The sequence below is a fragment of the Macrotis lagotis genome, chromosome 2 (assembly GCF_037893015.1).
Source record: "Macrotis lagotis isolate mMagLag1 chromosome 2, bilby.v1.9.chrom.fasta, whole genome shotgun sequence".
Taxonomy (NCBI): domain Eukaryota; kingdom Metazoa; phylum Chordata; class Mammalia; order Peramelemorphia; family Peramelidae; genus Macrotis; species Macrotis lagotis.
Genome location: NC_133659.1, coordinates 336,951,842 through 336,967,278, shown reverse-complemented (window position 1 = coordinate 336,967,278; position 15,437 = coordinate 336,951,842). Strand labels below are relative to the sequence as shown.

At 42.6% G+C, this 15,437-nt stretch overlaps 1 protein-coding gene across 12 annotated transcripts in view; it reads left to right on the top strand.

Annotated features, from left to right (window-relative positions):
* The window catches only part of PPP6R2 (protein phosphatase 6 regulatory subunit 2), a 130,971-nt gene that overhangs the window by 60,322 nt on the left and 55,212 nt on the right, over window positions 1-15,437 (top strand). For 11 of the 12 annotated variants that reach the window (XM_074227178.1, XM_074227177.1, XM_074227181.1 and 8 more), the window contains 2 exons: window positions 6,854-7,040; window positions 9,378-9,515. In XM_074227178.1, the coding sequence (XP_074083279.1) occupies window positions 6,854-7,040; window positions 9,378-9,515 (325 nt within the window). The remainder of the gene's footprint in view (window positions 1-6,853; window positions 7,041-9,377; window positions 9,516-15,437) is intronic. The other variant, XM_074227184.1, reaches the window with a different exon arrangement.

Below are 15,437 nucleotides of genomic sequence, written 5' to 3'. Positions count from 1 at the left end.
AAACTGAGAGAACCCTGCCCATAGGTGTGACTTTCACGCTTGGCCCTATCCTCCCGCTGTAGTTGTGTTGCTCATTCCTTTCCTCTCCCCTCACTGTGGTCTTGCTGATCTTCATGTAAGACATAGCTACCAGCTTCCTCTTCCACCAGCGGGCCTTTTGCCCCAGCAGGCCCCATGCCTAGACAACTTTCCTTCCTGCCATCTGCATTTCATTCGAGGCTCAGCCACATCTGGTGGAAGACTTTACTGATTCTCTTAGTGGTTAGTGCTCCCCGCCCCCCCCCCAGGCTCTGTGTCTGTCTCATATTCCCCCTGCAAGGGATTACCTCCCCCTGTTGTCAAACACTTTAAAGGCTCAAGAGATATGAATAAAAGCAAACCATCTTTGTTCTCAAGGAGGCTAGCAGTGGTTGGACAGATAATTAACCACTAACCAGTTACAAAAGCCATTTCCAACAGAGAAATTGGGTGGACTGGGATTGCCTTCCTCCAGCAGGTGGCACCTGAGCTGAGCTCTAAAAGACCATAGGGATTTGGCATCTCAGGCATGAGGACCAGAGGGAGAGAGAATGACTTGGGGTTTGGACTTACTGAATTGGGAATGCCAGCAGACAAACAGTTGGAAATGTCCAGTAGGCAGTTGGCACCTACAGTTTCAGGTCTGGAGCTCAGGAGAGACTAAAACTGGAGCTTTATGAATTGAGTCCCTGGGAGCAGGCAAGGCAAGGCCCTAGAAAAAGAGGCTCCTTCTTTGGGGACTACCATCACTGGTGCTCATGGCCAGGTCTGACCAAACTGACAGCTTTGGAATGTCAGCAGCACCTACCAACAGTCACTAGAAAACCATAGGGCCAGACTTGGTTTTTAAGTAGAACTTTGACTGGGTTTACTAGAACTTTTGGGGTGATATTTTATTTTATTTTATTTTATTTTTTTTATTATATTTATTATATTTATTTTTTTATTTTTTATTTTTATTTTTTTTAGGTTTTTGCAAGGCAAACGGGGTTAAGTAGCTTGCCCACAGCCACACAGCTAGGTAATTATTAAGTGTCTGAGGCAGGATTTGAACCCAGGTACTCCTGACTCCAGGGCTGGTGCTTTATCCACTATGCAACCTAGACGCCCTTGGGGTGTTGTTTAAAGAAAATTTTTATTTCTGTAGAAAGGAGAAAATAAATTTTCAGTATTTTTCTTGACTCCCAGGAATATTGCTTCTTGTTTGGGTCGTGTCTTCTAGTTTTTCAAATCTCCATCATGTAAATTCAAATAAAGAAGAAGCTTTTATTAAATTTGATTGATACACTGTTTTATGCAGTAAAAAATAGTGTCCTCTTTTTTTTTTTTAAGGTTTTTTTTTTGCAAGGCAATGGGGTTAAGTGGCTTGCCCAAGGCCACACGGCTAGGTAATTATTAAGTGTCTGAGACCAGATTTGAACACAGGTACTCCTGACTCCAGGGACGGTTTTCCACTGTGCCACCTAGCCGCTCCTACTGTGTCCTCTTGTAAAGGGTTTATGGGGAAAATTATACATAAGAATCCTAGGTGATAAAAAGTCTTTGAGATGCTATTCTCTATATTACTGATGGGAGCAGTGGTCAGTGGAAGCATGTGTGTGTTTACACACACACACACACACACACACACTATTTTCTTAGGCTAAAGGTAGAGAAGGAGGAAAAAGTAAAAAATGAATGAATTTTTGTTTTCTTAGCTTGCCTAGTCTTGCCAGGACTTATCATTTGAAGACTACTGAGATGTTAGCTAATGAAAATGTATTTTTTCATTGGTGAAACAATATTATTTACTTATATTCAAAATAAGCCTGTACTAAAGTATAGCATTTATTTTGTTCATTCCTCCTTTTTCCGTAATTGTAGGATCAGGAGAGAAATTAGTTTTAAGCTGCTGCTCTCAGAGAACTCTTATTGTGGCATACCAGAAAAGATTTTTCTAAAGTTGATTTCTAAAGTTGAACAGTGTTTTTAAAAACTAGCCTTTGACTGAAACTTTCAGTTAGCCCTGTCTGCTTCACCCAGTCCCTCAGCATGCCCAGGACACTGTGCCAGGGACTGCCTGGGCAGCACAGCCTGCCATCTGGAGCCCTCACCAGGGCTCTAGCCATGTGGAAGTCAATCTGCAGGGAGTATTGTGGTGAGAGAAGAGGAGAAAATTAGTGATGGGATGTTGGGAATAGGAACGAACAGATGTTGAAGGCCTTCGGAAAGCTATCATGTGTATCCTTGGACATGCCATCTCCCCCAGAAGACTGGGAGCTCTTCCAGGGCAGATACTCTGCTCAGGCTACTTCTCATATAACCTGACCCAAGCAGCCCATCAGTCAGCAAGCACTGAGTGCCCAGGCTAGGTAGAAGGGAGACAGACTCTGCCCTCAAGAAGCTTATTCTTTTCCAGAGGAGACTAAAAACTAAATCCAAAGAAAATGAAGAAAGGAGGTGAAGGCACCATCAGATGGGAGACCAAGAGAAGGAGGTTGGGGCTTCAGGAACACTCTCTCTTTGCAGTGGGCACAATGCCTTTGCTGATAGCTGTTAACTAGGGGATGACTTTTTATTTTAAAACCTAGAAAGAGGTGGTGCTCTTAGTTCTGAGATTGCAGAACAAGCTGGCAAGATTTTTAGAGTAGCCTGAAGAGAGAATCTCTACTGGGGTCTGAGGATCAGCTGTCTGAAGAGTCTGAAGATGTTCCATGCCAGGTTGTGATGCATTTAGGGGCACTGCTTCATAAGTGAAGTCAGCAGTGGGAACCGTGGCAGGAAGAAGACCAGATGCACAAAAGGAAAAGAAGCCTTGAAGTCGCTTTAGCTGCCCTGAAGGATGATAGGAAACTGTTATGCAGAACACCTGGCCTACAGGTGGCCTATGACTGCAGAGTGTGGCCTGGGCCATTTACCAGATGCTTTCAGTTCCATCATCTCCCTTGGTCCTCACAACAACCTCAGGAGCCACCCAATGGATATCATCCTTTTATCCTCATTTTAGTGATGATTAGTGGTATGCCTGGGGTCTGCCACTGTAACCCTGGTGTTTTGGGCATGAGGTTTGAGGCTCCTTATACTCTGCTTCCCACTGCCCTTCCTAGGTTTAGGAATCTGATTTTCTCCTTGTGTTCAAGGCCTCTTTTTTCTGCCACACTCTCTAGGTATAAGCCAAGCATTTGTTTCTTCTCTTCCTTGTACCCCACTCCATGCACTACAGACTGTCCATTTTCTTGGACTTTTTATTTTTTAACATTTATATAACATTAAGGTTTACATAGTACTTTTGCATGTATTAACTTCATTTATTTTCAGGGAAAAGAAAAGCTACAAATTCAGAAATAAAATGCCAGTGTAATTAGAAGTAGCTATTCAGTAAATCTCCCTAGTTCTAGTTTAGGTTACCCTGTCTTAAGTTTTTCTAGACATCTTCAGTTTTCTAGACCAAGCTGGACCATCTTGAAGGAACATAACAAACCAGAACGTGCTCTCTCAATGCACCCTTTTGTTTTGAGGCTACCTCATGGGCCTAGAATCCTCTCGGGCCAGTTTGGGGATTTGCCTGCCCCAGCGTGTTGAATTGGGCAAGTCCACTGCCTTCTCCTCTTTGTCTCACTCACAAAAAGCACAAAACCTACCAGTGTGAGGTTGGCGCCTGGCTATTCTGTCCACAGACCCGTGTTGTAGGTGACCGAGAGAATGTGTAGACATGTTGACTGGACTGCTGTGATTCCTGAAAATCAATGGTGAATGGGAGAAGGGCTGCAGAGGGAGATGGGTGAAGAGTGTGTGATCTGAAAGGATGTTGAGTGGGGAGTCTTGAAATGAGAGGCCAGGGGATTTGATTTCTATTTCTGGCAGTTTTATAGAAAACATTATTAAAGGGTAAGCACTTAGAAAGGGAAGCAATGATTATTAAGAGTCAATATGAATTAATCAAGAATAAATTATAGTGAAAAAATAAGCCAAATTCAAATTACTTGTTTGATAGGGTGACTCAAGTAGTAGACAGAGTGAATGGTTCAGATCTAGCCTCCTTGGAGGCAAGGCCTCTTTTAGTGTCTTACGATGTTCTTGGGGAGATTTATGGACTCTTAACTTTTTTTGTGTGTCATGGACTCGGCATTCAGGTGAAGCCTATTGGATCTTTTTTTCAGAAAAATATTTTTAAAAACATAAAATATTTTGGATCAAAAGGAAGTAAATTATATTGAAATAAAAATAAAATTTTTCCCATCCAAATTCATGGGCTCCCTGAAATCTATCCACAGAAGTTCTGGGGATGGGGAATTTGTGAAACCCAGGTTATGAATCCTTGAGTTAAGTGAATTCAGAGCTAGTTGAAGACCTGACTGAAAGAGTGATAATTAAATGGGATCGATGTCAGCCTGCTAGTAGAATACATTACACCAGAGTTGTGGGCCTTGTGCCCATGGTTGGAGATGGCTTGCTTATCATCAGATTCCTGAATGACAGATGGCTAGAAGGGCTTTCAAATAATTTTTGTCGTGATTTTGTCATTCAATAATATCCTGGCAGAATGGTGCAAAATCCAATCAAAAGCACGAAAAAACCAGGAATGAAGCCCAGTAAGTATAAGATGAGGGAGGCCTCGCTCAGCATGTCCTATTCAAGAGGCCCAGATTCTGGCAGACTGAAGACATTCAGTGAGTCAGCTCTGTGGCATGGAATCCAAATGAGAATGCAAATACCATGTTCAAGGGAGGCCTGGGCCGGGCCTGCTCTGCTCTGCCCGGCTGAGTTTTGTGTTCACTTCTGGACAACTTGTTTAATAAAGCTGGGATTTGTCCAGAAGAGGGCAGCTAGGCCTATGTTTCTTATGCAGGCTATTGAAAGGAGTGGGGTGCAGTGTTGGGTAAGGAAACCAAGAGCACTCTTTTCATGTGTCTGAAAGGCAGTCTTATGAAGACAGATGAGTGAAGTCACCAAGACTTAAGCTTGATCTGAGGTTAGATAAGCCTCCTCAATAAGCCATCCCAGAGCAGCCTGAGCTGCCTTGGAAACTTGGAGGCTTCTCCTCCCTGGTGGGCTCTGACTTACTGAGCCAGTGCTGGAACACTGGAGATGGCAATGGCCTTCATGTCCTCTCCCTAAGGTCCTTTCCAGCTCTGGGATTCTTTGATCTAATCAGAGCTTTAAAAACAAACAAACCAAAGAACAAACTGAACCACACCTAGAAAAGACCATCAAACTGTACCTAAGAAATTCAGCCTTCTCCTTCAGCAGCCACAGCAGTAACACCAGCTGGATGCCTGCTAGTTTTGGGAGGATCATACATCTCGAATCCAAGCTCTCCCCTCCCATTTGTCCAGTCATCCCCAAAGTAAGGTCCTTGAGTTACCTGAGATCCTAGCCTGCCTCTGGAGCTCCCAGTAAACTTGGGGACAGAGATGTGCCAACTGTGTTTGGGCTGCTCCCATTGGGAGGCTAGTGGGTGAGAACCCAGGAGATGATGGCCATCACCAAGGATTGTTCAAATCTGGGCCTAATGGCCTAATTGCATCTCCCCAGGAGACACACTGCTTGATTTGCTATCTCTGCATCTCTGCGGTACTATTTTATTTTTAGGTTTTTGCAAGGCAAATGGGGTTAAGTGGCTTGCCCAAGGCCACACGGCTAAGTAATTATTAAGTGTCTGAGACCAGATTTGAACCCAGGTACTCCTGACTCCAGGGCGGGTGCTTTATCCACTGTGCCACCTAGCCACCCCAGTACTCTTTTTCTTAAATAAAATTAATTCAACCTGAAAAACAAATTAAGTACTTGCTGTTTGTGAAGGTGGAAGATACTGGGGAATACCAAAAAAAAGGAAAGAAATTGGTCCTGCCCTTAGTGAACTTACATTCCACTGGGGGGGGGGGGCAAGAATCCAGTGAAATATCAATAAAGTAATTTGAAGAGTGAGAGGGCAAGCTTTAAACATGAGGGTCTTGGGAGGGGAGTGAGATTAGAAAGACTTCATGTAGATGAACTGGGATTTGAAGAGAACTAGGATTATACTAGCCAAAGGTGAGGAGGAAGAATGTTCCAGGCATAGTGGACCACTTGGGTAAAGATGGGAAGTGGGAGATTGAATCTGGTGTTCATGGAACAGCTAGTCTCAGGGGAGGAACTGAAAAGAGGTTGCAAAGGTTGCTGGGAGGCACGTTGTGACTAGCCAGCTGAGTCTATAGTTTACCCTCTAAGAAACAGGCAGCCAGGCCCTCATTTGTCAATGGGGGGAGTGACATGATCAGGTACTCTCTGTTTGGAACAGAAGGAAGGGAAGATTGTAGAAGTAGAGAATCTGATAGGGGACATTACTATAATAATCTAGGTGAGCCTGGATGAGGCTAAAGAGAAGGGTGCAGGCTCAAGAGACCACGAGGCCGAATGGACAAGCCCTGGAGACACAGAGTCAGAGGAAAGGAGAAGACAGACAACTTCTAAGATAGAAAATAAGGAAATATATAAACTCAAGGGCAGGAAACAATGGGCAGCACAAACTAAGCCACCAAGTAAATTAGTAGAGAAGAAAAAGAGAATGGGAGAGCCAATGAGAGGCCGAGGAGATGATCAGTGAGGTGAGACCAGAACCACAGAGAGAGAGAGAGAGAGATCGAGAGAAAAGAGGAGAGGATGTTACTGAAAAAAGGGGAAAACAGAGATCCTGAAGCAGAATCCCTGGCATGGAGGGGTATGTCAAGAGAAGACAAGGAAAGCCTCCAAGAAGGGAGTCTAGGTCAGAGAAGTCTAGGTTCTCGGTTTTTCTACCATGGATTGACTTCCTAAGGATCAGCTTAATTTTAAACAGCAAATTGTAAACTCACCTTTAGTTGCTCTGCCTTTTCAGATACCCCAACACAGCCTGTGAACTCCTGACCTCTGATGTGCCACAGATCAATGATAAACTGGGAGGTGATGAAACTTTACTGAATATCCTTTATGACTTCTTGGATCATGAGCCACCTCTCAACCCTCTACTGGCCAGCTTTTTCAGCAAGACTATCGGCAATCTTATTGCAAGGAAAACCGAACAGGTAAATTAGTACACTGACAGCCAAATTTTCTGTCTCTTACTACTGTGAATATTTATGGTCCATCAGTAAGGTCATAGCAATTGCCTAGAAATCAAACAGAGCCAACCTGAGTGTGTGTGCTGTACTGTAAATCGTTGTCTTCACCTTCCCTGAGACAGCACAGTCCTGTCTGCAAGTCCCAGGATGGGCAACATTATGAATATGGCCAAGCACACCAGGCCTGAATATTTAAGAAGGCTCTTCACTGAGCATTCCAACCAGCAGAAGGGAGGGCTCTGGGAAATAAGCAATAAAAGGGTCTTCTTTGAAACAAAATTTATCAACACCTGAGGCTCCTCATGACCACCCTTTGCTCACTGATTCCTCCTATGTTTTGACATTGATGAAATCAGACTCCTTCAGCTTCCAGTATACATAGAATTAGTGAAACACCCATCTTAGGATGTTCTTCAAATCATCACACGGTTAATTTAATTTTTCAAAATATTTACTTTTAATCTTGGATGATTGGCTAAAACTAGTAAGGAAAATGAAGAAATAACTGGTTTTCCAAAATATATAAAAATGTTTAAGGCTTTTCTAATGACCATTAGGCCTAATCTTTCAAGTTTCTCCTTGGAATCTCTAGCCTCTGGGCAGACTAGCTCAACTTGGTTTCTTTGACTCAAGCCTCAGTCTTACTCATGTTGGCTTCCAGTTGTCCTGCTACACTTTGCTTTATAACCAGCCCTTTCATCCTGAGTCCATTCTGGTAAGGAGGGCCTGGAGTCAGGAAGACCTGAGGTCGAGTCCCTCTTGGAGACTGACCAGCTGGGGCAGTTCACTTCCCCCCTCTTTGGGGTAACAAAACGAAGATGACAAGAGCAACTCTCTCCAAGACTGCTTGTGAGGATCAGATGAGATCAAACTTCAGAAATTCTTAGCTATGATAAGGAACTGGTTCTTGGAGGAGAGGAACTTCTCATCCAATTCAGATCATCCCATACTACTTGGGTAGTAGTTTTCTTCCTCTTCCACTGGAAAATTCTACTGTCTTGGCCCCAGGGAAAGGACACTCAAAACAGAGACATCACACTCAAATGGGAATGGGGATCTCTAGGCCGTACATAAGGATCTCTAAGGGTTTCATGATGACTTAGAAAACCATACATAGGGGTGGCTAGGTGGCATAGTGGATAATGAATCAGCCCTGGAGTCAAGAGGACCTGAGTTCAAATCCGGTCTCAGACACTTAATAATTACCTAGCTGTGTGGCCTTGGGCAAGCTACTTAACCCCGTTTGCCTTGCAAAAACCTAAAAAAAAAAAAAACCCTAAAAGAACCATACATATTTATGGATCTCTCTTTTAATTTAACACACCACATAACAAAATTAGATGGTTTCTAGCTGTCCTCAAAAGTGTCAGGGGTTGCATGTTGGACCACATTGTTTGACAAAGCTGATGTTGTTTCCATTGTTACTGTTATTTCCAAGATGTCAGCCCTGTTTCAAATTTTCTGTCCTGCTGTTGTAGTTCCTCTGCTGTCCCTTTTTCAGAATCTCTTTTCACCCCGTTTGGCAGATCACTTCTCCACTTGGCCCCTATTGATTCTTTTTTACCTAACCCACTGGGCTCCTCTCCAAGAGGGCTTTCAGTTCCTAGCCAGGGCTTTTGCACTTTAAAAACATGTAGGTATGTATACAGCATTCATACATGCATAAAAACACCTGTCCATCTATTCTTTCATTTGTTCATTTGTTTTTATCTCTTTTGAAATACTGCATTCTTTGAGAAGAATTGTGATTTTCCTATTTAGAATGTTCTAACCTAACATGGATTTAGCTCTTCCTTGCTTTTGTCACTCCTTTGGGCAAACGAGGCCCTCCCTTGGGAACTGCCCTCCTAGTGTCAAGCTTCTCCATAGAGGTAAGTCCTCTTTGGATCATAGACACAGTGCAGCCCAAGTCCTTGGACTGGACCAGGTCTGAGTTGACTTGAATTTCCATCCAGGGTAGCTAGCTCCAGCCTGTCCTACACTTTCAGAATCCATATTGACCAGCCTCAGACAGGGCATACTTCCAAACTATTTAATAAGCAGGATAGTTTCTGGACTCCAGAGAGCTCCTCTCTTTGCTAGAGGTAATTTTCTTTCCTCAGATAGGAATGAAAAAGTCCCCTGCCCTCTTCTTTCCTTTAGTCACAGCCCCAGCCAACATCAACATTTGCATACCAGATAATCTCAGTCCCAACTCCCTATAGCCCAGGTATTTTTGAGGGATTTTGCCCAAGACTTCAGGGACATTTCCTGTGGCACACCCCACTGTTGTTTTTCAAAAGAGATTAATTTGTGTTTTAGGTGATCACATTTCTGAAAAAGAAAGACCAGTTCATTAGCCTGGTACTCAAGCACATTGACACCTCTGCCATGATGGACCTGCTGCTTCGCTTGATAAGCTGTGTGGAGCCTGCATCTCTTCGGCAGGAAGTCTTGAATGTAAGTGGAGGCACTTCATCCTTCTCATCAGAAAAGCAAGGGCCATGAATCAATCCACCCAGATTAGCTGGGAAGGCTAGAATCAATTCCCAGGTCTTCTGGGCCACCAGCATGGGGAGGAATCACATTACCTTCAGTATCCCATCAAGTACAGTGATGGGCTCTGAGCCCATCACTGACAGTGAACTAGAGGAGCAGAGGAGAGGAGCAGAAGGACAGTGAATCACTCACCCTGCCCTAGCTGCCAGAGAACTGTCCCCCTCAATGTACTGGCATATCAGGCTGCCAAGAACCTCTGAGAAGCTACTGAGGCTATGCTGAAAAGAACCAGTGTGTTATATATTATCCTGTGAAACAAAAAAGGATAGAACTGTTCTGGGACTAACTTTTTTCTTTTTGGTTTGGTTTTTGCAAGGCAGTGAGTTAAGTGACTTGCCCAAGGTCACACAACTAGGTAATTTATTAAGTATCTAAGGTTAGATTTGGATTCAGGACCTCCTAACTCCAGGAGGAATGCTCTATCCACTGCACCATCTAGCTGACCCAGGGCCTAATTTTTTTTATATTTAATATTTATGCTGTTTCCTCTCCTAGCCATCTCTGATGAGAGCAAAGATTCCCTCATTCCCCCTTGCCTTCCCCCCCTTCCATATAATTGTGATAGCTCATTGTAATAAAGAAAAATCTTATTATATGAAATATCTTGGCCTATTCCCCCTCTCCTTTTTCTTTCTCCCATTACATTTCCCTTTTTTCTATTGACTCCATTTTTACACCGTATTTTATCTTCAAATTCAGCTTTCTCCTGTGCTTCAACTATAAAAGCTCCCTCTACCTGATCTATTAACTGAGAAGGTTCATATGAGTATTATCAGTGTCATTTTTCTTTTTTTTATTGACTCAAGATTTATTTATTTTTTATTTTTTATTTGTTTAGGTTTTTGCAAGGCAAATGGGGTTAAGTAGCTTGCCCAAGGCCACACAGCTAGGTAATTAATAAGTGTCTGAGACCAGATTTGAACCCAGGTACTCCTGACTCCAGGGCCAGTGCTTTATCCACTGCGCCACCTAGCCGCCCCCAGTGTCATTTTTCTATGCAGGAATACATGCAGTTCATTAAGTCCCTCATATTTTCCCCTTCTCCTCCACTCTCTATGCTTCACCTGAGTCCTGTATCTGAAGATCAAACCTTCTGTTCAGCTCTGGCCATTCCAACAGGAACAGTTGAAATTCCCCTGGTTCATTGAAAGTCCATCTTTTTTCCCTGGAAGAAGACATTCAGTTTTGCTGGGTAGTTGACTCTCGTTTGCATTCTAAGCTCTTTTGCCTTCTGGTATATTATATTCCAAGCCCTACAAGCTTTTATTGTAGTTGCTGCTAAGTCCTGTGTGATCCTGACTGCACGATATTTGAATTGTGTCCTTCTGGCTGCTTGTAGTATTTTCTCTTTGACTTGGGAGTTCTGGAACTTGGCTATAATATTCCTAGGGGTTGGTTTTTTGGGATCTCTTTCTCAGGGGGACTGGTGTATTCTCTCCATTTCTATTTTGCCCTCTGCTTCTAGGATATCAGGGCAATTTTCCTGTAGTAATTCTTTGAAAATGATGTCAAGGCTCTTTTCCTGATCATGACTTTCAGGTATTCCAATAATTTTTAAATTATCTTTCCTAAGTCTGTTTTTTCAACGAGATGTTTCACATTTTCTTCTAATTTTTCATTCTTTTGGTTTTGAAGTATTGAGTCCTGATTTTTAGTAAATTCATCAATCTCCCTGAGTTCTATTCTTTGTCTGAAGGATTTGTTTTCCTCAGAGAGCTTTCTTATTATCTCCTTTTCCATCTGGCCAATTTTGCTTTTTAAAGCATTCTTCTCCTCAATAACTTTTTGAACTATTTTATCCATTTGACCTAAGCTGGTTTTTAGCATGCTATTTTCTTCAGCATTTTTTTGGATTTCCTTGACTAAGCTGCTGACTTCATTTTCATGTTTTTCCTGCATCTCTCTCATTTCTTTTCCCAGTTTTTCTCCTAACTCCCTCATTTGATTTTCAAAGTCTTTTTTGAGCTCTGTCATAGCCTGAGCCCAATTTCTGTTTTTCTTGGAGTCTTTAGATGCAGGAGCTTGTGCTTCCTCATCTTCAGACTAAGTGTTTTGATCCTTCTTGAGCTCATATACAAAATATTTCTCAATGGTGTTCCTCTTGTTTCTCGGCTTGCTCATTTTCCCAGCCTAAGCCTGATTTTGGGGTGCTTCCTGAGCTTTTGGGACACTCCCACAAGAATCTCAGTGTGTGAGGCTCTGTCCTACCTCCTGGTCTTTTAATGACCATATGCGCCCCACTCTGCCATGGGGCTGAGGTGGAGGGGGCCCCTTCTGTTCTATGGGGGGCCTAGACTGCGATCCGGATCTGAATGTGTTCAGAGCCCCAGAGTCCTGTTCCAGGGGCAGAGCTCGGCAGTCTCTCTCTCTTCACTCCCCTCCCTAGGTTCAATGGGCTCATGCCCTGTGGGCTCTGCCTATTTCTGTTTCCTGGATCTGGGCTGAGGTGGCCACATGGCTTGCTGTGTGCCCTGAGGGCTGAGCTTCATGTGCTTGCTCTGACAAAGGTCCCTGCTGTTCCCCCAGGTTGTGCCTGGTGCTCCCCAGGCGTAGGTCAGGAAACTCCCCCGCTGCTGTGAGCCGGGGCTCCCAGCACCCTGGGGCTGCCTACGGGAGGCTGAAGTTCTTTCGCTCTGGCTTGGCGGGCCTCCCCTCCAACCCCGGGGAGCAGAGCCTTTCTGCTCTTTTCCAGGTTACTTTGAGTAGGAGAACTGCCTCACTGGGTCCCTCTGTAGGTTCTGTCTCTTGAAAATTTAGTTAGTCCTTAGTTTCGTAGATTTATGAGAGAGCGCCTAAGACACGATCTGCTCTTGTCGCCATCTTGGCTCTGCCCCCTGTTGTTCGGGGCTTAATGTTTTTAAAAGTGGTACACTGGTCTTTCCCTACAAAAAAAAAGCCTTCCAAAATCTAGCTCCCACTGATATTCTAGTCTTATTTCATCTTTTCTGCCCTTCATATACTAACAGTTTCTATGCTCTCTGCTCATATAATTTTAAAATTTCCACTCACTTCTGTTTGCTCTTATGATTCTATTAATTCTTGATTAATTGCTTTAAATATGTTATCTATTTGAAGATGTCTCTGAGTGTTTTATATATTTTCTTAACTATTGTTTCTGATAGATTTTTTCATTTACATTGCAGATTTTTTATTTATATTTTTATTGATTTATTTTTTAATATTCCTTTTTTTAGGTTTGTTTTTTTTTTGCAAGGCAATGGGATTAAGTGGCTTGCCGAAGACCACGCAGCTGGGTCATTATTAAGTGTCTGAGGCCGGATTTGAGCTCAGGTTCTCTTGACTCCAGGGCCAGTGCTCTATCCACTGTGCCACCTAGCTGCCCCTAATATTCCTTTTTTAAAAAAAAAATTCTGGCACCTCAGTGATACTGAGGTTGTAATACCTCTTTGCTCTCATTGCATAGTTTCTAATTTTCTGAATGTCTAGTTTCTGAACTAGAATTAGTGGAAACAAATGGCACTATACAAATAGAATCCATAGGACTCTGGCATGGAAGAACTTCAGATCTAAATCTCTAAAATACATTATAAAGTCTAACATTACAAGCAACAATTCTAATTTAAAAATTCACTAATATAATTTTGAAAAAGAACCAATGCAAACTCACATTATAAATATTACTAGAAATGATTAAGAGGAGATCTCACATGGGCAAAAGAAATCTACAAAATTTTCAGAAAGTTTGACACATAATTCTATGTTAATAAGTCTTGAGACTGAAAAAAAATCTAAAATGATACATTAACAAAACAAGAAGCAGCTTCAAATGTTTGAGAAACCATTTCAATAACAGGCTGCCCAGCAAGTAGCACCAAAATGAGACAGACTTACAGGAAAATGCAGCTAAATGCCACTCCAATGATTGCTCCAATATATAGATTTATTTCTAAATATGCAGAAATCTGTCAGTAATCAAGGAACAGACATTTATTAAATACTTTATGTTCTGGGAATTGTGACAAGTATTAGAGATATAAAGAAAGGCAAAAAAAAAAAAGGCCCTAAGGTATCCTATGTAAGGGGGAAGTGTGAGCCTAGTGGTGATGTCAGCTCAGGTGATTCAAAGAGAGGGGAGAGGGGGCAACTAGGTGGCACAGTGGATAGAGCACTGGCCCTGGAGTCAGGAGAGTACCTGTGTTCAAATCCGGCCTCAGACACTTAATAATTACCTAGCTGTGTGGCCTTGGGCAAGCCACTTAACCCCATTTGCCTTGCAAAAACCTTAAAAAGAGAGGGGTGGGGGGAGCCAAAGCATTCCAGGTGCCTGAGCAAGATGGAGAATCAGTATCCAAAAAAAGATGACATGAGAGGGTTGTTCCTAGTTCTCACTGTTCAATTGGCAAAAGTAGAAAGAATTTAAAGTTTTGTTGTTTTCATTAGCTTTGAGGAAAGAGTTTTTCCATTCCATTTGTAACAGGACTCTAACTGGCCAGAATTTTCTGGAGAGCAGTCTGTACTGACAATGAGTTTTGGGGTGGCTAGGTGGCGCAGTGGATAAAGCACCGGCCCTGGAGTCTGGAGTACCTTGGGTTCAAATTCGGTCTCATACACTTAATAATTACCTAACTGTGTGGCCTTGGGCAAGCCACTTAACCCCATTTGCCTTGAACAAACCTAAAAAAAAAAAAAGAGAGAGTTGAGGATTAATTTCATTAATTCCAACTCAAATTGGGACAATGAGTTTCACAAAACCTAATGTGACCTAGTACTGTCCATATCCTTACATATGGCACTAAAAGTTGATTTATTTGAAATATTAAAATGAAACAGGAAAGGTGAAAATCTCTGGGAATAGCATATATATTTGGAAAATAACTGAATAAATTATGGCACAATGAGAGCATTAGGATGCCATAAAATGAGAAATTTGAAAAATACACTAAAATTTTTTTTAAAAAGTTAGACTGGTGTAGAGTGATAGGATAGTCTGAGGGTCAGGCTGGCTTGGGGAAAGGGTTGGGTGTAACATTGTCAGATTTACATTTTCAGAAGATCTGTTTGACATTTGGGTGGAAGATGAATTGGAGTGGAGTCAGGGAGACCAGCTAACAGGCTGTTGAAATAGTGCTGTTGTGAGATGATGAGGGACTGCTGTAGGGTGACCATTTCAGGGTCAAAAAAGAGAAGGAGGTATGTGTGAGAGATGTCAGCAGTGACAGGACTCCACCATTACTTGGTCATGGGCCTGAGAGAGAGTGAGGCATCAAGGAAGCCTTGAGTGTGAACCTGGATGACAGAGAGTGGGAGGAGGAAGAGAGAAAGGAAGAAGAAGGGAGAGGAATTCTTCTGCGGATCTGTTGTGTTTAAGGTGTCTACGAGCCATATCTCAAAAAATCTACAGTGCCATTGGAGATGCAGGACTGATGATTGGGAGAGAGGTTAGGCCTGAACAGATAGATTTGAGAGCATAGAGATGGTCATTGACCATGGAGGCTGATATGATACAGGTTGAAGAGAAGAAGGCTCAGGATAGAGCCTGGGATCAGGGAGGAATAAGCAAATAAGTGTGCAGCAGTGAACATCCATTTGAGATTGATGTAGCTTAAGTTTGTAATGGTCCCAATTAGTAACATCAACATTGATCAGCACATAAATAAAAATGGAGGAGACTGATGGTAAGAGTAATCCAGTACTTGGTTTTGGCAAGGTATGGATCTCTCTCTATAGAACAAGGAAGTAAGGGACTCAAGGGTAGAAGATTGTAAAATTGACCTGAATAAATAATAGAGTAAAGATTTTGAGGTGGGGAAAGTAAAGCCAGAACAGGGAACATTGTCTGGAAAAGCAGAGAAAGTTACAGTA